The sequence below is a fragment of the Miscanthus floridulus genome, chromosome 18, assembly GCF_019320115.1.
Source record: "Miscanthus floridulus cultivar M001 chromosome 18, ASM1932011v1, whole genome shotgun sequence".
Lineage (NCBI taxonomy): Eukaryota > Viridiplantae > Streptophyta > Magnoliopsida > Poales > Poaceae > Miscanthus > Miscanthus floridulus.
The window spans coordinates 117,515,965-117,537,649 of record NC_089597.1 but is presented as its reverse complement, the minus strand read 5'-3'; the positions used below and the strand labels follow the sequence as shown (position 1 = coordinate 117,537,649).

Sequence of the window (21,685 nt, the reverse complement as noted above, 5' to 3'; positions counted from 1 at the left end):
CGCGACACGAGCCGCAAGTGAGCTGGTTTCCTCCGGCTGTGCCACCCCCAGGTCATCGAAGACCACCCCGACGGCGGCGCGTAGAAGATCGTGCTTGTCACTCTCGGCCTAAAGGATCCCACACACTTTGGTGAGCTCATTGCCCAGCCCAGCAGAAATGCTCTCGGCCTCCAACCTTTGGGTCACCGTGACTCCAAGATCCGCCCGGAGGGTGTTGACCACCTGAGACGCCTCATCGTGCTCTCAAATGGCTCGGTCGCGCTCTGGGCGGAGCCTTTCTATTGTCTAGAGCAGCTCGTCTCGCTCCCTGCATAGCTGGGCAATCACCTCAGCATCCTGATCCGCCCTCCGCTGCAGCGCCGTGGACCTATCCTCAGCCTTTAGCTTGAGATCCTGCTCCATCTCCAGCTCTGCCAGGAGCTTGATAGCCTGCTAGCTGGCATCGGCATCCTTCTGGAGCAGCTTGTCCTGCTCCTTTTAGACCCTGGCGGCCGCCTCCTCATCCTACTTCACCCTCACCGATAGGTCCTCAAACATCCCATGGATCTCCTCCATGTCTCGACGTGCCTCGGCTTCCCGCTGCTGGGCGGCAGCAAGCTGCGCGCCCACATCTCCTCATAGCCAGGCCTCCTCGATGAGGCTGTCCCATTCCACCTTCTGCTCATGGAGGAACCAGGATTTCTCCTGGCTACGAGCAATGAGGGACTAAAAAGAAGACCAGTGTCAAAAATACAAAAATACATGAAGACAAGAAGAAAGCGAGATGAAAGATCAAACGGATACCCGACCATTGGGAATGATGACGTCGCGCAGGATGACTCGGGCCTAATCTAGGACACCTATCATCGTTGAGATCCCTTCGTCAAGACTCCCCCGCTCTATGCTCTCGGTAGCATCGTCGAGCGAGAAGAGAGTCGACGTTGGGTCTCGAGGATCCATCCAATGAAGCGGCGACTCACCCCGCGTAGGTGAATGGCTGCCCCCAGCACCAGGGCCGAGGGCAACCCCCTGTTGGTCCTCACCACCACCGCCACGTCGCCCGGAGACCCTCCGGGCGTATCCTCCTCCGTCCGGCCCGCCTCGAGCGCCGTAGCCTGGGCCGTCGATGGCGCGGATTGTGCCACCCCCTCGGGCGCCACCATGGGTACATCCAGCGGCGCTGGGCTTGTCGCAGTCGCGGTCACCTCCGCCTGGGCCTCCAGTGGCATGAATTCCACCGCCCCCTCAGACACCACTGTGGCTGCGTCTGGCTACTCCTGGCTTGGTGCGGTCACGGCCACCTCCACTGGCGACGCCAGGCCCTCGGCTTGCTGTGCCCCGCCCGCCATGGAGGACGCCACCAGCACGGGCGGCAGCTCTATTCACTCCGACATAGACGGTGGAGTCACATCCGCCGCCGCTTGCTCGACAACCACCGAGGGCACGGGCGCCACCACAGGTGGCGCCAGATCGGCCAATGAGGCCGCAACATCAGCGTCGCTCCTGCTCAAAATAGGAGCAACGTCGGGCAATGGTGTCCGTTCCGCCTGAAGGGTAAGGCTCTTCTTGGGCGCCAGCCCCAGAGAGCGGCCCCGTCGCAAAAACCTACAAGAGGTAAAAGGCATAAGGTCAAATTAGAAAAATAAAAAGGGGAGAAACAGGGAAATCGGTGACCTACTCTGGTGCCTTTGGGCGGTAGGACTGTTTTGGGGACGTACCCCTGGACCCCTACTCCAACTCGTCTGGGCGGGACCGTTTTGAGCCTGCCCCCTGCTCCCGGGCAGGGGGGCTCGTCTCCCTTGTCTCTGAGGGCGTAGCGAAGGAGCCACCCCACTCCATCAGCACCTCGGGGGTGGCGGCGGAGCCGTCTCCTCCCATCCACCGATCCTCCACCGGCACCCTGGGTGTGGCGGTGGATCCACTGGCTCCCACCGGACCCAAGGACGGGCCTGGCTCCACCGGCCTCATATACTCACTTCCCCCCACATGGAATGGGAAGGGTCCCTGCATGGACAATTGGGTGCCTGTTACCGAATCCTCACCCTCCAGGACATCCCAATCCACATCAGCTGCTACCTCATCGAACTCGTCATCATCGTCGTCGTCACTGTCTGTCTCCTCTCCTCAATCTCGTGCTTGCTGCTTCCGTATCATCTCCTTCTTCTTGAGCTCCCTCGTCATCTTATCCCACTCGGCCACGGTGCGATTCGCTGCCGCCAGGATCTAGTCCTTCGGTAGTGGAGCTGGGCTATCCCCGAGGACGAGTCTCTTTGGTTGGTCCCGCTATCCCGAGGTTAGCATCAAGGGGTCGGGAATTCAAGTGAAGAAAAAAGGGGGGCACGGGAAAGAGAGCTTATGAAATCGATGAACCCCGGTTTCGGCAGCATTGGAGGATGTCCCGGCACCGGATATACGAAGTCGAGGACGACACCGACGGTGTCCTTCGAAGGCTCCATCGCCTCCTTGATCCGCTGCGCCACTTCGGTGGGGGGGAGCGCTTCGTCGGCAAGCGCCATCCCTTTAGGCGACGCCCCGGGAGCCATCAGGTATAGGGGGAGCACGCGGCTCATCAGTGGTGCTACCCTCCGCGTGTGGTAGGCGCCGATTATCCCTGATCCCTTCACACCCTTCTACTTTAGAATTTGGAGGGTGGCGAGATGGTCTTTGATCATTTTCTTATCTTTGTCTGGGACACCCCACTTCCACGACCCTGGGACCTCTTCGATGAGGCGCCCAGAGTACACCAGCAAAGGGGCAGCCACATCGTCCTTGACGTAAAACCACTACGAATGCCACCCCTTGTTGGAGGTCGACAGGTGCATCAATAGGTAGTCGTTCGCCCGGTTGTTGCGCAGATGAATGCTAGCACATCCCATCGGCATGCTCAACTTCTGCTTCCCAACCCGCTTCTTTGATAGGTTGATGGCAAAGAAGTGTCGCCACAGATCAAAGTGGGGACTAATCCCTAGGCACCCCTCACACAGGGCGACGAATGCCGCAATGTGCTAGACCCCATTAGGATTGAGGTGTTGCAGCTCCACCTAGTAGTACTCCAACAGCCCCCGAAGGAACTTATGAGTGGGCACAGCGAATCCCCGCTCGTGGAAGAGAGCAAAGGACACGACATACCCTTTGGGTGGCGACAGCTCATCCTCATCACCAGGCAGCCACCACTCCTCGACAACGGACAATGGGCGAAGGAGGCCACGGCAGATGAGGCCCTCCAGGCACTGAGGGGTAATGCTAGATCGTCACCACGGCTCCATTAAAATGACGGGAAGGGGGGTGGATGCAAGCTTGACGGCAGCGGCGATGCAGATGCGAGCTTGACGGTGGCAGCAATACAGGTGCGGGAGGCTTAGGCAATTGGTGGCGGAGGCTATAGATGCGAAGGCGAGGAGGTGAAGTATGGAACCCTAGGGGTGAACCCTATGGTTTTATAGGGGCGACGGATGCAAGAAGGGCAACCGTCCCCCTCGATCTCCAAGCCTACCATGGCACACCGTCGCATCACCTCGCGAAATACGCGCCCACGATCCCTATCCTTTCCCACCAAAATCACGCCGGACGTTTCGCCTTCCCAAACGGATCGGACTCTTTTCCCACAAAGGGGATATGGGTCAAAAAGTTTCTTCTCTGGCCCGTGTGGGCCTAGAAAGTCCAAGGGCCGGCCCGATAGTCTCGACGGTCGTCCCAACGAGGGATGGGCCCATAAGCGACCAGGACTCAGGAACATGAGCATCAGTGGGGCCTCGACCCGCAGTCAAGCCCCAGCCAGGTTGACCCTAGATGAAATCCCCACGAATGGGATACTAGGGTTCCCTTAAAACTATGCAGTTGATAAAAACTGAATCTCATAGCCTTACCCGCGAAGGGTCTGAAATTACCCCCCGGGTGATTCTGCCCGAATCACCCGGGGGCTTGGGGGCTATACCCGACGGGTGCGCTCACGCGCACCCTCTGGTGAATTGAAATACCTCTCGGCCGATTCTGCCCGAATCACCCGGGGGCTCAGGGGCCACACCCGTCGGGTGCGCTCGCGCGCACCCTCTAGCGAAGTAACGTTGGCAAATCGAAACACCCCCGAGCGATTCTGTCCGAATCACTCAGGGGCTCGGGGGCTACTGTCGGGCACCTAATACCAGGGTATGCAATGAGGTGGAACTAATAACCATCGAACGTTGACACTTCCGGTCAAACAAGAACACTACTGCGCTTCTTGCCCGAACGACGGAAGATTGGTTCCGCCTTGCCCAACCCCCGAGGGCTTGGCTTCGCCTCGCCCGATGGCTAAGGGCGGGCTCTGCCTCGCCCGACGTCCAGGGACGGGCTCCGCCTCGCCCGATGACCGAGGGCCGAGCTCCACCTCGCCCGATGGCTAAGCACGGGCTCCGCCTCGCCCGATGTTCGGGGGCGGGCTCCGCCTCGCCCGGCGGCTAAGGGCTAGCCTCCGCCTCGCCCGACGCCCGAGGGCAAGCTCAACCTCGCTCGACAACTGAGGGGATTAGTTTGACACACACAACACATCACACATACAGCCAAGCAGCGACCAAGCTCTTGGCATCATTTCGACCATTCCATCAGAGACTTGGGACCTTTCCCTCTCTCGACCATTTGTACCCCCTACTATGAACCTTTTTTGGTACTGATAACACGAGCAGTAGCAGATTGAACATGGGGATATTCAGCCCAAACCAGTATAAACCTTATGTCCTTTAGTGCACCATCCGGGCCTCACGCGCAACAATTATAAATTTACTAGCCTGTGTTTGTTCGAAACACCGACAATCACCACAGGAGAACTAACAACAGGTGTTGTTACTACAGTGTCTTGCACAGTTAGTGCAGGAACAACAGGTAGCGTGAAGAATGACTCCTGAGCCATCAAACTAGGCACATGTACCCGCTTCTCCTCTAGGTTAATTTGTCGCTCTACCATGCTCCCCCTGATCAACTCTTCCTTCAAGAACACAGCATGTCTTGTTTCTTCAAACTTCGTATGTCTGTCAGGACAATAGAAGCGATAACATTTTGACTTTTCTGGATAGCCAATGAAACGACAACTGACTGTCTAGGAGTCTAGCTTCCCTATGTTTGGGTTAAAGACTTTAACCTTAGCTAGACAACCCCACACACGTAAATAGTTAAGTGAGGGTTCCTTTCCTGTCTACAACTCATATGGTGTTTTGGGCACCGACTTGCTTGGCACTAGATTAAGAATATGAATGGCGGTTTTTAATGCCTCTATACATAAACTTATTGGTAGAGTAGAGTAACTTATCATACTTCTCACCATATCCATTAAGGTACGGTTGTGTCTTTCAGCTACTCTATTCTACTGAGGCTCGTCCAGTGTAGAGTACTGGGCAACTATGCCATTTTCCTATAAGCACCTTGCAAAAGGTCTAGTAACTTGGTCATATGGGGTGTGTCGACCGTAGTACTCCCCCCCATGGTCGGATCTTACTATCTTAATCTTTAAATTATGTTGATTTTTTACTTCAGCCTTAAATATCTTAAATTTATCAAACGCTTCTAATCTTTACTTAATTGGATAAATATAGCCATAACGAGAATAATCATCTGTGAATGTTATAAATGAATCATAACCTTCCACACTCTTCACAGGAAAAGGACCATAGATGTGTGTGTGAATTATTTCTAAAATTCCTACGCTTCGTTTAGCATCTTTCTTTATTGTCTTAACATACTTTCCTTTTATGCAATCAATGTATTGTTCTAAATCTGAAAATTCTAATGGCAAAAGAATTGATTTCTTAATCAATCGCTCTATTCTCCCCCCTCGAAATATGGCCTAAACGATAGTGCTATAATTTCGATGATACATCATGAACTCTCTTCTGCTTATTTCTTGCATTCATAGATGAGGAGGCATCTCATTCTCAGTGCTCACAACATTCATATTCTCAGAAAGTGATAAAAAAAAGCTTGTCTTGTCGGAAGGCAAGACTAACACACTTATTATTAAACACAATCTGACATTTGCCATTACCAAAATGGCAATCATATCCATCATCGTCTAGACATGAAACACTTATCAAATTTTTACGCAAAGAGGGTACATAAAAGACATCTAAAAGCTGAAGTACAAAACCATCATCTAGTTCTAGATAGAGATCTCCAATGGCTTTAGCTTCAGCTTCAACTCCATTTGCTACTTTAATTTTTCTTTCTTCTCTTTGTAAGGTCCTCCTCGTATGGAATCCCTCTCTTCAAAAGGCTCTTCAGGAAATCTGGACAATCCTTCTGGTAATGTCCATGCTTCTTGCACCATTTGCATTGATCCTTGTTAACTTGGACATTGTTGTTCTTCTAATGGTGATCATTCTGAGGGGCTTTTCCTTGTGGTTTGGCATTATTGTTAAAGTTCTTCCTTTTATTGTCCTTCACATGGTTAGCAGAGTCACCATGTGAGCTTTTAAGCCTCTCCTCTTCTTGCACACACATGGCAATGAGCTTCTCAATGTCCCATTTATCGGGCTGCATGTTGTAATTAACAACAAAAGTTTTATACTCTTTGGGCAAAGAAGCAAAAAGAAAATAAATCAGGAACTCATCTTTGAGCCCCAAATACATTGGCTTGAGCTTGGATGCCGTGTTGCTTACCTTCAATATGTGCTGTCTTATCCCTCCACTAGAGTATTTCTCATTGAATAACTTATTGATCAGGGTGCTTACATAAGCCTTTGAAGAGCCAGTAAACTGACTCTCCACTTTCTTGAGATACTCGGTGGTGGTGTCACAATCTAGTATTGATCTCCTTATTGCATCTAAAAGAGTGGACTTAGCCACCATCAAGCACTTGCGGTTCGAAATGTCCCACTTCTTACAATCAAGATCGTATTTCATCCTCACTTCTGCTTGATCTCGCTGCCGAGCAGTGAAATCAGCATCAGTTTCATTCTCTGCCCTCACCGAGTCCACTGGCTTAATAGGACACAAAGAGGTAAGTGCTAGGTCATTCTTGGACAGCGCAAGTGCCAACTCATACTTCTCTCGCCATATGCTATAGTTGCCCCCTTCAAGAGGCGAAATGTGCGAGATGAATGCCATAGGGTTGAGTCCTAAAAACATCATCAGAGAAAGTGAGAAAACATGACATAATAATGGTATGACGTAATTTAACGTTGGTCAAAATTAAAACATACAATATGCTTCTACATTAATTCTACATCACCGTTGCACAGAAATAGAAGTAATGCATGGAAAAACTCAGGAATAAAAAATTATAATGTTGCTATTATCAACATTGGTCAGAAAAATAACAATATCATGATTTACTGAATACTATAACTACTCTTCAAAATTAAATCCTCCCATTAGTTTGAATTTAATTAGAAGATAATAAACATCAACTTTGCAGTGAAAACATGAAAACATAATCTTAAAATGATATTATCAGAAGCATTTCATTAGTACTTAACTACTCTCTGAACAATTTTTTCCGTTGGTTCAAATTTGAACAAAGATTGAAACATCTAAACTTAACAAAATTCATCAAAATTGCTTCTAAAAATTATAAAACCTAAAACCATATGCTACTGTTCATTTTGGGCCAGCCAGTGCTATGCGGCCCGTGGCCCATTCCGTAATAGCAGTGCGTGGCCCAGGGAAAACACGGTGGCCCAACAGCCTGCTTCACGCGACGCACGCGCCCGCTCCCCCGCGCCTATGCCGCAACCTGGGCCTAGGACGGGAATCTCTTCGCCCGCCTAGGCCTAAAGCAGGCCCGAGCGCTGTCAGCTGTCGGATCCGATCCGACGATTCTCTATGCGCTTTGGCGGAACAAAAACCCCTCCCCGGTCGCTCCTCCCGAACCCTAGAGCATTTGTTTTCTCCCTCCCCTTGCTTCCTTCTCAGCACCGCATCGAGTGAGGAGAGCATCAGCGGCGGTCGTCCATGGTGGCCGGAGGAGAGATAGCGGCGCCGCCACAGGCCCCCTCGCCGGTGCGTGTGTTCATCCGAGGGTGAGGGCACCGCCGTCGAGCGGCCTTGCATGGCTCGACTTGGGCCTTGTGTAGCTCGACTCATTCCTCACGTGGCTCGACTCATTCCTGAGCCCGAGCCACTGCGGCGGCTCTTTGCCCGATGGCGCGTGGCTCGACTCGTTCCTCGCGCGGCGGCAGGGTTTTCTTCCCACCCGATGGCGGTGCGACGACGGTGGAGGAGCCCTGGTGAGTCCCTCTCCCAATATATCCATGTTCTTTAGGGTTAGGGTTTCGGGTTTGCTCGGGATTTGGTATTTCTTAGGTTAGGTTTAATCCGAATCGAATCACATCCTTCTTAATTCTACCCCAAATCCTAGATCTATGCCTAAACCTGGCTCTGATACCAATGATAGATATAGTGGATCACCTAGACATAGATCTAGCGGGTACAACCTTACATATGGGATAAAAACTTCCTAGAACATGATCTAGAGAGAGAGAAAGGGAGGTGAGATGTCACCGACCATCCACGGGCTTAGAGGAAGAGCTCGACGTAGCCATGGCGAAGGTGATGTGGTCTGGGTCGGTATTGTCGCGGTGATAGTGTTGAGGTCAGTCGCAGTGCAGTGGTGGCGCAAAGGCGGCGATGAAGACGGCAGTGGAGCTTCCCGTCGCTGGCTGCGCCCCTCACTAGATCGGATTGGGTTTGTTGGTGGGTGTGGCAGCTCACGGTCAACCTCGTACTAAGAGCTGCCCGCCCCCCACCTCTCTTTATAGCGCAGTGTGATGGGGGCCCACCAACCATGTAGGGTTGGGCGCCCCCAATCAGGGCACGAGGTCAAGGCCCAACTCGGCCATTGGGCCAAGGAGCTGGAGAGATTAACACTAACAGAAGCCCCACGCCGCCAGCCCCACTTCTACCCACCCTCTGTCTCGTCGCCACCGGAGCACTTCGCCGGAGTTCGTGCGACTGCTAGGAATGTGGCGGTGGGGCCATTTCCTCCTTTCTCACAGCTATGTGGGCATATCTTGGTGGCTTTTTCGGCTAGTTTGCGCCTGAGATCCCCCACATGGGAGCTCCTTGTCCGAGGCGGAGGTGGCAGATTGGCTGTCTCCGAGGCTGATTCCGGTGGTCTTCTGGCCAGATCTACAAGGAAGGCGGGGTGGGGCTTTTCCATCTCCCCTATTGTCTATAGTGCGGGACAGAGTAGCGGCCTGTGGTGCGACGGCGAGGTTCGACGGCTGCAGGCTCTCTAGGGCCAAATCTGGTGCCTGCTTGTGTGGATCCAGTAGCCTACAGGCTGGATCTGCATGGAGCTTGGTTGGACTGTTGGAGGAAGAGGCGGGGGCAGAGCTTGACGGCCCGTCGGAGGCACCAGGCCGTCGGCTTGCGGGACTGTGACAGCGTGGAGGTCATAGAGGTGGCAGTGTAGGGGAGCAGAGGTGGCGACCCAATGGTGGCGTGGTGACATGGCCAACTGCGTGCACCGTCAGACATCGTGGTGCGCTGGTTGTGCAACATCAGTGCCGTGGTGGCGTGGATAGCCTGCTCGTTCGCGTCTATGGCGCCAAGGCGGCGAGGCGGATGATGGCCAAGCGGGGCACATCAGCGTCTCACAGTTTGGCGACTGCGATAGTGAAGGCATCCTTCATTGCTACCTGTGGCTTGGGGCTGGCGACCCTATCGGTAGGCTTGGCGGGGAGGCTACCACCGTGAGTACGGGCTGGCCACTGTCGTGCATGGGGTCAAGGAGCCATGGTGAAAGCTTTGCCCATTCTTCCGGTGGTTAACGGCGATGCCTTCGGGCACCATTTACTTTCTTGGAAGCGTCTATCAAAAGGCCCTCTTCCCTTGCGCGACGTGATCTTCCTGGGTGTATAACCTTGACCTTCTGGTTAGGCGACGGTGACATCGATGGCGTCGTGCCCCTCCTTGGAGGCGTTGCTTTGGAAGGTTGTGCCCTGTCAGTCTGTGGTGACGGCCGATGCGTGGCAAGGAAGGTGGAGGCCTAGTCAAGGATTCGAGGTATCGATGTCCACAGTGGTTGAAGGCAGCCAGGATGAGTGCGTTGACGTAGCGAATGGAGGGCTTCTCATCTGTTTGCCAGTGCAGACCATGAAGATGGCGAGGAGGCCGGCGTGGGTGGCGCCCATGGAGTTGGTGAGGAGGCCGACATGGGAGGTGGTGGCCAGTAGATTTGTGTTGCCAAGGTGACCTACGTGGAGTGGCGGCGGACGGTCTAGCTTAGCGGTGATCGTTCCAGTGCAAGGAAGCGCTCTGATGGCTGCTAGAGTTGGCATGTAACACTTCAACTTTGTTGAGGCAACTAGGTTGCTGGAAGCGACAGGGTTCGCTCGTGGATCTCGGTGGTCGGGGACAGATAGGTGAGCGCTAGAGGTGGCCGCTCACGCTTGAGTTGGTAGCTTGCAGCAGACTACGACGGTTAGCCCTGCTTGGCAGTGGCTAGTCCAGCATGGAACAACATCTTGAAAGGCAGCACAAGCGGATTCGATTGTGGGAAGGCTACATGGCTTGCAGCGTCCTGCTGCGACTAGCTCCGCTTCGCAGCGAGCTATCTCGGTGTGGGACTTCGTCGGCAACGACGGCGCGAGCAGTGACAACAGCGTTTCATCTTGACGCCTTCGTCGGCCAGAGAACGGTGGTCTAGAGGTGGTGTCGTGTGCAGCTCCCTTGAGTTTTTCGGCTTTGTTAGGGTCGTCTTGATGTCTCAATCCAACCGTCCGAGTTGTTTTTTTTTCTTTCTAGTTTTTTAGTGTTGTGGTGTTGCTGTTGTTTGTTGTTACCCAGTCTAGGTTCATCTTCTTTTTAATATAGTCGGCAGCTCTCCTGCCTGATTCGTTTCAAAAAGGCTCTGTATAGATTCGCAGAGTCAAACATTTCTATAATTTTAACTAAATATATATCCAAATACTAATAATAGTTATTATTTATGATAATATATAAATACTTATAGTAAACATATTTAGAGATATAAATAGGGAGAGGCTAGCATCCAAACGTCTAGACCCAGAATGCGTCCGGACTCAGGGCCATCCAAATTCGACGAACATAGGCCATCTAATTTCAAACCCCGCCCTTGTGCTATCAGCACAGCCCGTTAGAAACGGCGGCGCCCGCGTGCGCACCTAACAGAACGACAAGTGTGCGCCCGTGTCCCCATCCGCGGCCTATCCCCTCTGCGCCCCGAGCCCCCTACGGCAGCCCCTACAGTGCCACGCCCCCTCCGCAGCCCCCTGCCGCGCCCTATCCCCAGTCGCACTGCCTTCTTCGTGTCCCTAGGTAGTTGCTCCTTCGTCGAGGTCCGCACCAAGTCCCATCGTGCCCCCATCCGCCAGCCACCAGTGCCCTTGCAACATATGCAACACCAAATCTGTTTTTGCAACATCCAGATGAAACACTTAGCAACATACGTCCGAAATAACTGAAACATTTGTAACATACGCTTGCATGCATACGCTTGAAACATGCGTGTACAACCATAGCAACATATGCACATCCAGATAAAACACTTAAAACATACGCCTCAAACATATGAAACACTTCAAACATACTCTTGCAACATGTGTATATAGTCATTGCAACATATACAACATTCATATCTACTTTTGCAACATGCATATGTAACGAGTGGGAATGACAACAATATTTCCGTTTGATGTGGTGATCAAGACAATAACACGGTCGACGTACCCATTGTTCTCTCAAGACATCATGCTCCAATGATTGATGTAGTGGGTGCAATAACATTTAATATATTATTGGAAACAACAAAACTCATTGCTCTAGCTCTCGGTAAATGGTGAGTGCAGTTAAAGTTAAAAAGCTTAATGGAGGTAATAAGGTCTCTCTTATTTGCTAATCTGGCTACAACTTTATTCTTTTAGAAACGAAACTGGGGGAATATCTGAGAGTAGTTGTTGCTATCCTTAGGGAGCAGTTGACATAGTAATTGTTTTCTTTCTTTCTTTCTTTCTTCTTTTTCTTTCTTTTTCTTTCTTTCTTTCTTTCTCCCCTCCATCTATGCGTCGACTTCAAACGGAATTGGCGGCTAGAAGGGGATTCATTGCAGTATATATAAATATAATGATATGATATAGTTGGAAAAAAGCTTCACGTGGGTGGCAAAGAGTTAAAATCATATTGGTCCATCGGATAAGAATCCTCTATTCCAATAATTATTCTCAGCATGTTGGCACAAGACTGCTGCGGACTAAGCATGCATATGACACACGTCGGCACGGCAGACATACATGTCCGACCGGTCAGGTACAGAGCGTACAACCTAGGACATGAAAACAGACTTAATTAACGTAAAAGGGACCAACAAAATAGGTCATTGTAACCCGTGTTATTTCAAGCTAAATGATAAACAATAGTCACTTATCGTTTAGTTATTATTCGAACAAAACGACTAATTAAGCAGGCAAAACGGTTATTTAATGGGATATATATACAAACGATTGAATGGAAACGGCGCATCATCGTGTAGCACGTTTAAAAGGTGAGTATACGGGCTAAATGACCGTAATTATAACATGACAAGTACATGCCTTTTGAAGGATAATAATAGTACCGCGAGTCTAGGCAATTATTTGCTAGTTTTATTAAGTACTACTACACGACAGCAATACATGGACAGTAACTCAAAAGGACAGGAAGCCCTGAAACAGGGTCTGGGGTGGTGTAGGCGTGTAGGCAGCAGAGAAAGCTAGGGACAAGAGGAATATATATATATATATATATATATATATATATATATATATATATATATATATATATATATATATATATATATATATATATATATATATATATATATATATATATATATATATATATCAAGGCTGCTTTGCAACTGTGCGTCGGCTAGAACAAGGGCCCGACCGCTGCTTGCACGAGCTGAGCCGCGACACGTGCAGGTGCAGCCGCCCCTGGTGGAAACCGACCTGGCGTGAGCGCGAACAACAGCAGCGCAACGCCGGCCACCCAAATGAGGAAGCCCGCGGCTGCAAGGACGTGGCTGGCGTCGGTGTCGTCGTTGGGACCAGCGACGGCGTGAAAGATAGCCGAGGCCCCTAGCACCATGAGTATGGCGGCGGCGTCGTGGAGGAGCCGGCCGCGGCGACGGAGTGGGAGTGGGAGTGGGAGTGGGAGTGGGAGAAGGCGCTGGTGGGGGAGTGCTGCCGCGTTGAGGACGACCAGCAGGACGCGGCAGAAGACGGTGAAAGCTGCCGTAGGCATTGCAGACTTGCAGGTGCAGAGCAGCAGATCCCAGAGCTAGCTAGCTAGCTTCAGGGCTCTTGGTTTGGTTTGGCTGTCTGATGAAAATCTTAGGCGGCGTGTAACGCTACTTATAGGCAGGCCCGGGCCCTCGTGTAGGCGCAGTGCAAGGCGGATGTGGAATACAACTAACGTGCACGAAGTCCGCAGGAAACTAAAGTAGCAGCTGCCGAAACTAAAGTAGCAACTGCCGATAGCAGCTGCCGAAACTAAAGTAGCAACTGCGAAACTAAAGTCAGCTGCCGATAGCAGCGAAACTAAAGTAAGCGTATTTGGTCCGATAGCGTTGGAGAACGAGCCGACGCGGAATGATCCGACCCAGGCCTCGTTTAGATTGTAAATTTTTACAATCTGGACACTGTAACATGTTTTGTTTGTATTTGATAAACTTTGTCTGATCATGGACTAACTAGGCTCAAAAGATTCGTCTCGTGATTTACAACCAAACTATGTAATTAATTATTTTTTTTACCTATATTTAATGCTCCAGACATGTGTCCAAAAATTGATGTGATAGAAAGAGAGTGAAAAAACTTAGAATTTTGAGGCCATCTAAACAAGGCCCCAAAGTCCGAGCCTAGCGGTAGCGTTTGGACTACGTCACCATAACGAAACTTGGCGTCGTCAATCCACTCCACCACAGCTCTCCCACGAATCCACAATCTGCCTGGTCAGTCGTCACAACTCTCCGCATCTCCGTGCCGTGCTCTCTCAATTGACTGGAATCATCTGTGCGCCCGGGAGCCAAGGACGCGGTGCGCGCAGGGCAATCCTTTTCTTGGGAAAGCTTGCTAATCCTCTCTAATCCGGCTCGACGGCCAATCTACGCGTCTGCTGACGTAGCGTGCCTCTTTACGGTGCCAATCCATAACGAAAACCATATATCCTAGCGGTACCATAGCGAATAGTATTTTGCTTTCAAAAATTCAACGGCATATAAACTGTCGGGAAAAAAGCTAAGCTCCAAAGAGATGTTGGAAGATATAAAGACCAAATCTGGTTCAAAAATAATTATCTTTTTATTTGTGTTACTAAAACTTGACCGCAATTTACTACTACAGAAAACTTAACCGAGGCGGACAAAAACGATTAACTGAGGCGGGCATCCCATCCGCCTCCGCGCAAAGGTCACGGTAAATCCGGCCTTAACCGAGGCGATAAATCTATATCTATACCTAATAATAAAAATACAAAATTTCTCTCCACCTATTTTTTGGTCCGGCCATCCCTTAACTATGTGAATGAAAAACCATCTATAGCCCTTCTCTTTATATAACTAGGAATACTAATCCAATTAGATCTCTCCGATTCTGAGTATATAGGAATCTTAATCCAAATAGGAAGAATATAATAATATGGACAACTAGGAATCATAATCCATTTAAATCTCTCCAACTACAAGTAACCGGAATAGGAATTTTAATCCAAATACAAAAAAATATAAGAATAAGAATAGAAATCTAATAAAGAGGAACGAAGTATAGAATTTCTTTATTTCGTTTCTTTTTCATTCTTTTTTCTGGTTTATCCGTTTTTACATGCTCCGAGTAATTTGGACGTTTTTCACTTGGCTACGAATACGTTTTGATTTTTTTCCATGGCTATTTTCTAGAGTATATTCTAATTTTTTTTGTGACGGTTTTCTACTTGGCTTCGAGTATGCTCAGATTTTTTTTCTCGTAGATGTTTTTGACACTAGCTCGACTTTTCTGATTTTGTTTTCATTGTTTTCTCCGCTGGTTTTTCGTGTTCTAATAAATATAATAAGAGTAAAAACAAATAATAAATAAGAGATCACAACCATTTTAATCTTTGACTCCTTAAGAAACAAAGATTTTTACCACTAATTTAATTTAATTTTTGACTCGAACTCATGACCCTACAAGGGCGTGTTTGTTTTCCTAAACGGGCTTCTGGGACAGGCCCGCGCGCTGCAGCAGCCCATGTTTGTTTGCCTGCACGCTTCCGGAGCCTGGGCCGCACGGTGCTTAAAGCACCGTGGAGCCTGCATCCAAGGAAACGAAAATGGGCTTCGTTTCTGGCAGGCCTGGCTCTCTCCGTCGCTCTGTGATCGTTCCCGTCGCCGTGCGTGCTCTCACCCATCGTACTCTCCTTCTCCGTCTCTCTCCCACTCCGCCCACGCCATCGGCCGTCTCTCCGACAACGACGAGCCCGCCACGGCGGCCGCGCCCGCCCCGCGCTCCCTCTCCTCTCCGTCCACTGCTCCCTCTCCACCTTCCCCCCTCCCCCCGCCGGTGGCGTCCACCACCGTGTACCTCGGCGTCGGCCTGGGTCCCACCAACGGCCCCGGGGACGCGACTGCGGCTGTTGGCATCCCGGTCGCCGGACGGGGACGCTGAGGCTGTCTCGCTCCCGGACCCTGACCCACCGCCGCGCGCGCGCGTCGGAGTCGGACTCCGTTGCCATGCGCGAGTCCACATCCATCGACACTCGCCAAGCCTCGCCTCCTGCTGCCGCTAGGGTTTCGCGAGCTGAGCACAGGGATCCATCCACGCGCGTCCACGAGCTCAGCCTTGGGTAACCGCCATCTCCGGCGCGGCCACCATCTCTAGCGTGGCCCTCTCCTGCTGATGGAGTTCATGCAGGTGCTCGATGGAATGTCTCAATGAAACAAGTGCAGGGTAACTCTACCCTGTACTGGTCTAAGAGCCACTTTAGTTCCCCAAAATTTTGCCAAATTTTTTAAGATTTCTCGTCACATCGAATATTTGACGCATGCATGAAGCATTAAATATAATTAAAAAATAAAACTAATTACACAGTTTAGACGAAATCTACGAGATGAATCTTTTAAGTCTAATTAGACTATGATTGGACACTAATTGTTAAATAACAACGAAAACCGCTACAGTGTATTTTGCCAAAATTTTTTTGACATCTAAACCAGGCCAAGGTCACCACATCCAGCAGTCCGTGCAAACAAACACAATCTGGCGCCAGACTGGCTCCGATGGGAAATGAAATCAAACAAGCACATGTTGCACCCGCTGGGCCGAGCCTCTGCTACCCTAGCTCTCATAGTCCGACCAGGCTGAAAATGTCTAGGGAAACAAACACGCTGTCGACGAAATATGATCGACAGTCTACCAAGGGGTATATCCATGGTAGTAGATAAATCGGTGAAGATGCGCGTAATAGGAGCCGGATGGTGACACAAGCACAGAGACAAGCGATTTAGATAGATTTAGGCCGTCTGATCAACATAATACTCTACGTCATGTGTCTTTAGTGGATTGTATTGAATATGAGATGCATTCGAGGAGTGTCCCTACCCACCTTATATAGTCTGGAGGGTAGAGACCCCCCTCGAAACAACAAGGTCAAAAGTTGTATCGGCGGGTACATCAGGAATGTAATGCTAGCCTATCAACACTTCAAGTGTGTGTGTGTGTATATATATATATATATATGACAACATATCATGTGTAAACCAACTAACTTGTGCAAACTTGAAAACTACCAATCAGAACCACTAGATGCTGATCCAACGGATGGGGTGAGAGGTGGGATTTTTTTGCGCTTAAGCCCCCCACCCGCCGTCCTTTTTTTTTTGCACTTAAGCCCCTTCACCCCATCCATTGGATCAGCATCCAGTGGTCCTGATCGATAGTTTTCAAGTTTGCACAGATTAGTTGGTTTGCACATGATATATCGCATATATATATATATATATATATATATATATATATATATATATATATAGAGAGAGAGAGAGAGAGAACTACTACCCTGTAGCTGGTTACAAAATAACTTATTATGTAGCCACTTTGAATTACGATAATTACTATATTAATTTACGAGATTATAGTAACTCCTTACTAAGTGGTTTACTATAATGTTATGGTAAATATTCCCGTTTGTTATAGTAACCCAACTATCGTAAATATATATATGCGCCCCATATATACTATTTCAAGAATGATCACTAGCTTTACCTCTTTGCTTATATGCAATTTGATTTACATTGGCCAATCGTCACCATTATTGATTTTTATACTAATGTAGTGACCGCTTCATCTTAATAACCATCGACGAGAAATTTGGCAATATGGTGGTTTATGTCTCCGTGAGAAAACAACTAGAGTACCAAGGTTCATCACTGTTTACAGACTTAAGCAATCATAGTTTATCCGTGCGTTCGGCTGGCTGGCCGCGTTCGGCTGGGCTGACCAGTGCTCTCAGAAAACACTGTTCACATGAACAGTGTTTTCAGACAGAACAGTATTTTTTTCTCACACCAATCAGCCGGAATAGTATTTTGGCTTATTTTCCAATCCTGCCGAACAGGCCCTATGGCTTGTGAGACTAACTGTTGCGTCCAATTTTTGTTTTAGGGAGTCTGAATCTTTCATTGCCGACATCGATTAAACAATGCCTACAAATATTATGTTACAAAGGAGGAGTGCATAACACCGAGAAGCCAAAGAAGATGAACTATGTCAATGGGAATGACCATTACTACCCCAAATATTGAGCAGACTCATTAGATAAAGCAATGCACTTGATTGCATCGTTTTTTGTATATCACGGAGTTGAAGTGCATGAAGCAACCTCCTGGCTGATGCTCTGTGGGTACTTTGTGTATCAATGTTTTAGAACTAATGGGTGTTACTGCAATAACCCAGAAGACGTAAGTCGGATCGGTCATATCATCTGCGCGTATGTTTATTATTTTTTTCCATGTGCTTTGTAATGCATTATAACCTGAAACTTACATATCTTCCGAAGAATAATAATACAGCGAGTCTAGACAAATACTCTCCCTGTCCACACAAGAATGTAATTCTTGTCTTTCGATGAGTCAATGCAAATAGTTTAAACTTTGACTAAATTTATATACAAAAGTACTAACAATTCGTGATATAAAATAAGATCATTAGATTAGTTATAGAATATATTTGCAATATAAAATTATTTAGAGATATAAATGCAAATACTATTTACTATAAAGTTGGTCAAACATGAGCTAGCTTAACCAACATGGTTCTCACAAGAGGTAGTATTTGCTAATTTAAGGACTTCCACGACAGCACGACAACAATACATGGACAGAGAGGAAGCCCAGAAACACTGTGTGGCAGTGTAGCAGCAAAAGGCGGGACGAGATGAAATTAATGAAAGAACCTAAATCCTTGTACTAGTATTTATTTGCAACTGGAGAGTGGAGACATGCATGTATACGTAGCAGTACTGTGCGTCGGCTAGAAGAAGGCCCCGGCCGCTGCTTGCACGAGCTGAGCCGCAAAACGTGCAGGTGCAGCCGCCGCCTCTGGAAAGCGAGCGGGCGTGAGCGCGAGCATCAGCAGGGCAACGCCGGCCACCCAAATGAGGAAGCCCGCGGCGGCGAGGGCCTGGATTGCCTCGGTGGCGTCGTTGGGACCGGCGCCGACGGCGTGGAAGATAGTCGAGGCCCCTAGCACCATGATTATCGCGGCAGCGTCGCGGAGGAGCCCGCCGCGGTGACGGGGTGGGAGGAGAAGGCGGCGGTGGGCGAGTGCTGCCGCGCTGAGGACGAGCAGCAGGACGCGGCAGAAGACGGTAAAAGCTGCCATTAGAATCGCAAATGTAGAGGAGGCGAGGAGCTGATCCTAGTGCTTCAGGCTTTGCACCTGTGCAAGTGCTTTTGGTTTGGCGGTGTGATGAAAATGGTATGTAACGCGTACTTATATAGGAGGCCAGGTCAATAGTTCAGCCATGAAATTGTCACGACAAATCTTACGCGTCGATGCGTACAACGACCATAGCCACCATCGGTTAATTCTAGATGTCACCGTCACCATTATCAGCCAACAATCTTTCGTTGCCGTTTGGGTTTGTTTGGCTGATAATCTTACGCGCCTATGCGGCCATCGTCCATAGCAACTCTATGCCACCATCGGCGACCGGAAGGAAACTATAGGTGCACAGGCAATTCTAGATGTCACCGTCGGCCACACTACGTCGGCCACAAAACTGCAGTCCATAGATACCTCTGGATGCCACCATCGGCCAAAGTTGTTAGCCAAAGTAGTTAACCAAAGTTGTTAAAGTGTCACCATCGGCCACACTATGGATCGGTCTAGCAAATGCTAATTCAACTCGCGCTCCGAAACCTTATAAAGTTCTGGCACATAATTCGATTTCAACATTTCATCCAATGAATCAGAACTTCAAAAGCCTTCGGGTTCACGACATGTTCTTCATTCAGTGCAAACAGTTTGTTGATGATTTGGTTTCAACATTTCTTCCCTAATTCAGTCTAAACACCAATTTCAAATCTGATCCCAGCAGTTTGATAATTGGATACTCCATTATCACCGTTTCCATCGACAAATCCAAAATCCATCACCAGAAGTCTTGTCTTTTTAAGGTTGCCAACCCCGTACCCTTGGAGATAACGAAGAAACTGTAAACAAAAATGTGATATTTTGCCATTAAGCTACAACAAAATTAACTAAATGAAATTTACATCAAATAATAATATATTCAATTGAGTTAATCATTAAAATACTACTACACTTAAATTAAATTAAAAATAAATGGTCACAAATTTTAATTTTTATTTTAATTCATATTGGATGAAATGGATACTAAAAGTCAAATTGGTGATTCCATAACAACGTTATGGAGGAAACGGGGGAACGGCTCCACATATAGGTCCTTTGGAAAAACAGGAATAGTCATGTTCGATCTTTCCATTTTTCACGGTTACAAATGTTGTTTGGACCAATTGTGAAAGAGTATAGAGTTTCTGCTACATTAAAATAAAGATGCATTTGCAAATATTTGTAGGACCATTCAATTTGAAAATATTCAGTAAACAAGAAAATCGATCAGCAAAAAATTAAAAAAAATGGTTGTAGTTACAGCATGCAAAAATGGAATCTCGTGCTGTTATTTAACTCCCATCTCACAGTATTAGCAGAGACGAAGCTGATAACAACACACGCTGTCCGAGTTTTTCAGCCTCCGCGCAACTCAGAAAACACTTGCGCTAGGATAGTTAATCTCGGCACTACTTTTTGGATAGCTGCAAGAGTCAATCGATCAAATCAAAACCAGAAGAAATTCCATCAACGACCTCAGATTTGCCCAGAGTTATCAAGCGATTGCAGCGGCTCCAAGTAGGTTCTTCCTGACTAGCAGGAACTTAGAGACGACAGCAGCCTCAAAGCAATCGGGCGATTTCATCACTGGCCAATGGGATTTCCAAACTAAATCTTACGATCAGACAGAATGAACTTATCCTATGGCGAGTAAGAACCTGTAGAGACATGTAAGTGATCGATGCTCAGATACGAATCAGCTCTATCTGTCATGAATTCTCAGAAGCAGAACTGGCGTTTTAAGCTGAATGGTTGTATCATCACTGACAGATCAATCACATGATTCTGACGCATATAAAAACAAAAATGAAGGGACTGATGACTACAACGTTGGACGGCTCATATTAAGAAATTCAACCATTATTTTTTCCCTTTGCTTCACGGGTTAGATCAGAAGCGCGGGTAATGTCAAATCACTGCCACCAATCAATCGAACTAGCAAACCAAAAATCACAAAGAGATGAGGGAGATGCTATGAACATCTGTATCCATTGCTTTGACACAGACCAATCACAAGATTCGTCAGGGCCTGCAACACTGAATGGCAGTGTGGATCTAGCACAGGCATTGGGGCTTCCTTCTTCAAAGGGTACAAATCCGACAAGCCCGGGGTTAGCACCGTGCAGCAACCTATCCAATCTAGTCTAGATCCTTCGAATTGCAAATCGAACATCGCAATCGCAAACGAAAAGAAAAATGATTCAAAAGGGGGCAGGCGCAAACCTGTGGTCAAGCAACAATCATATTGCCTCCTGGAGGCATGGCAACTGAAACGATTTCTTGACGCGTCGATCTATCCCCTCCTTGCGAGCGCGGCGCCGTATGGAAGGTGTTCGTGCCCCCCGCCCGTTACCAACAAAGAGAGGAACAGAAATGCTGCGAACGATGTCGATGCAAACAACTCAAACCAGACTAAATCAAATCAAACAGAGAAAAGAAAGGGTAGAGCGGGTTAATCTGATGGCGGCTCTGATGCTCCTGCTGATGCTGCTGCTGCGGCGGCGGCGGCGGCAGGTGCTTGGAACCCTAGGCGACGATGAGGACGCGGGCTTGGTGCGGCCTTTGGTTTTATAGTCTCCCTGACGGCGGCGGCGAGAAGAAAGCCGTGGGAGGTGCGTAGCAGCGTAGAAGCGCAGAAAACCTAGAACACATAGGCCTTATGGGCCTCAAGAAACAGGTGAGATTTTGTTCACAAGCTGCGGAGCTGGGCTTGTAAAATTTCGGAAGTTGTGTGGGCTGGAGCGAATTCGTGAAGGAACTGGGGTTCGCCTTGCGGTTCATGCCATGGAACTCGGCTTGCTGGGCTTGAATTCTACGCAGTGCTGCAAGTTGCAATGGCCAATATAGCA

The 21,685-nt window shown here is 48.7% G+C and overlaps 1 protein-coding gene, 1 long non-coding RNA gene, 6 other non-coding genes and 1 pseudogene across 8 annotated transcripts; 1 reads left to right on the top strand and 8 right to left on the bottom strand.

Moving 5' to 3' along the window:
• The first annotated feature begins 972 nt into the window (after positions 1-972).
• LOC136524462 (GPI-anchored hemophore cfmA-like) lies at positions 973-1,530 on the top strand. The gene has a single exon (XM_066517830.1). The coding sequence runs from the start codon at positions 973-975 to the stop codon at positions 1,528-1,530; it is 558 nt and encodes a 185-aa protein (XP_066373927.1).
• Positions 1,531-6,159: 4,629 nt separating this feature from the next.
• On the bottom strand, positions 6,160-7,053 carry LOC136522963 (uncharacterized; annotated as a pseudogene).
• A 12,174-nt stretch (positions 7,054-19,227) lies between these two features.
• Positions 19,228-21,447, bottom strand: LOC136522181 (uncharacterized). The gene is made up of 2 exons (XR_010775804.1): positions 21,060-21,447; positions 19,228-19,636 (listed from the first exon to the last, which is right to left on the bottom strand). It is a non-coding gene; the product is annotated as an uncharacterized lncRNA (long non-coding RNA).
• On the bottom strand, positions 20,112-20,217 carry LOC136525051 (small nucleolar RNA snoR97). Its single transcript, XR_010776381.1, has one exon. It is a non-coding gene; the product is annotated as a small nucleolar RNA snoR97 (small nucleolar RNA).
• LOC136524992 (small nucleolar RNA Z278) lies at positions 20,310-20,428 on the bottom strand. The gene has a single exon (XR_010776331.1). It is a non-coding gene; the product is annotated as a small nucleolar RNA Z278 (small nucleolar RNA).
• LOC136524982 (small nucleolar RNA Z223) lies at positions 20,514-20,608 on the bottom strand. Its single transcript, XR_010776322.1, has one exon. It is a non-coding gene; the product is annotated as a small nucleolar RNA Z223 (small nucleolar RNA).
• On the bottom strand, positions 20,672-20,758 carry LOC136525069 (small nucleolar RNA U36a). The gene has a single exon (XR_010776398.1). It is a non-coding gene; the product is annotated as a small nucleolar RNA U36a (small nucleolar RNA).
• On the bottom strand, positions 20,817-20,962 carry LOC136525071 (small nucleolar RNA snoR134). Its single transcript, XR_010776400.1, has one exon. It is a non-coding gene; the product is annotated as a small nucleolar RNA snoR134 (small nucleolar RNA).
• LOC136525062 (small nucleolar RNA snoR111) lies at positions 21,060-21,161 on the bottom strand. Its single transcript, XR_010776391.1, has one exon. It is a non-coding gene; the product is annotated as a small nucleolar RNA snoR111 (small nucleolar RNA).
• Positions 21,448-21,685: the final 238 nt, after the last annotated feature.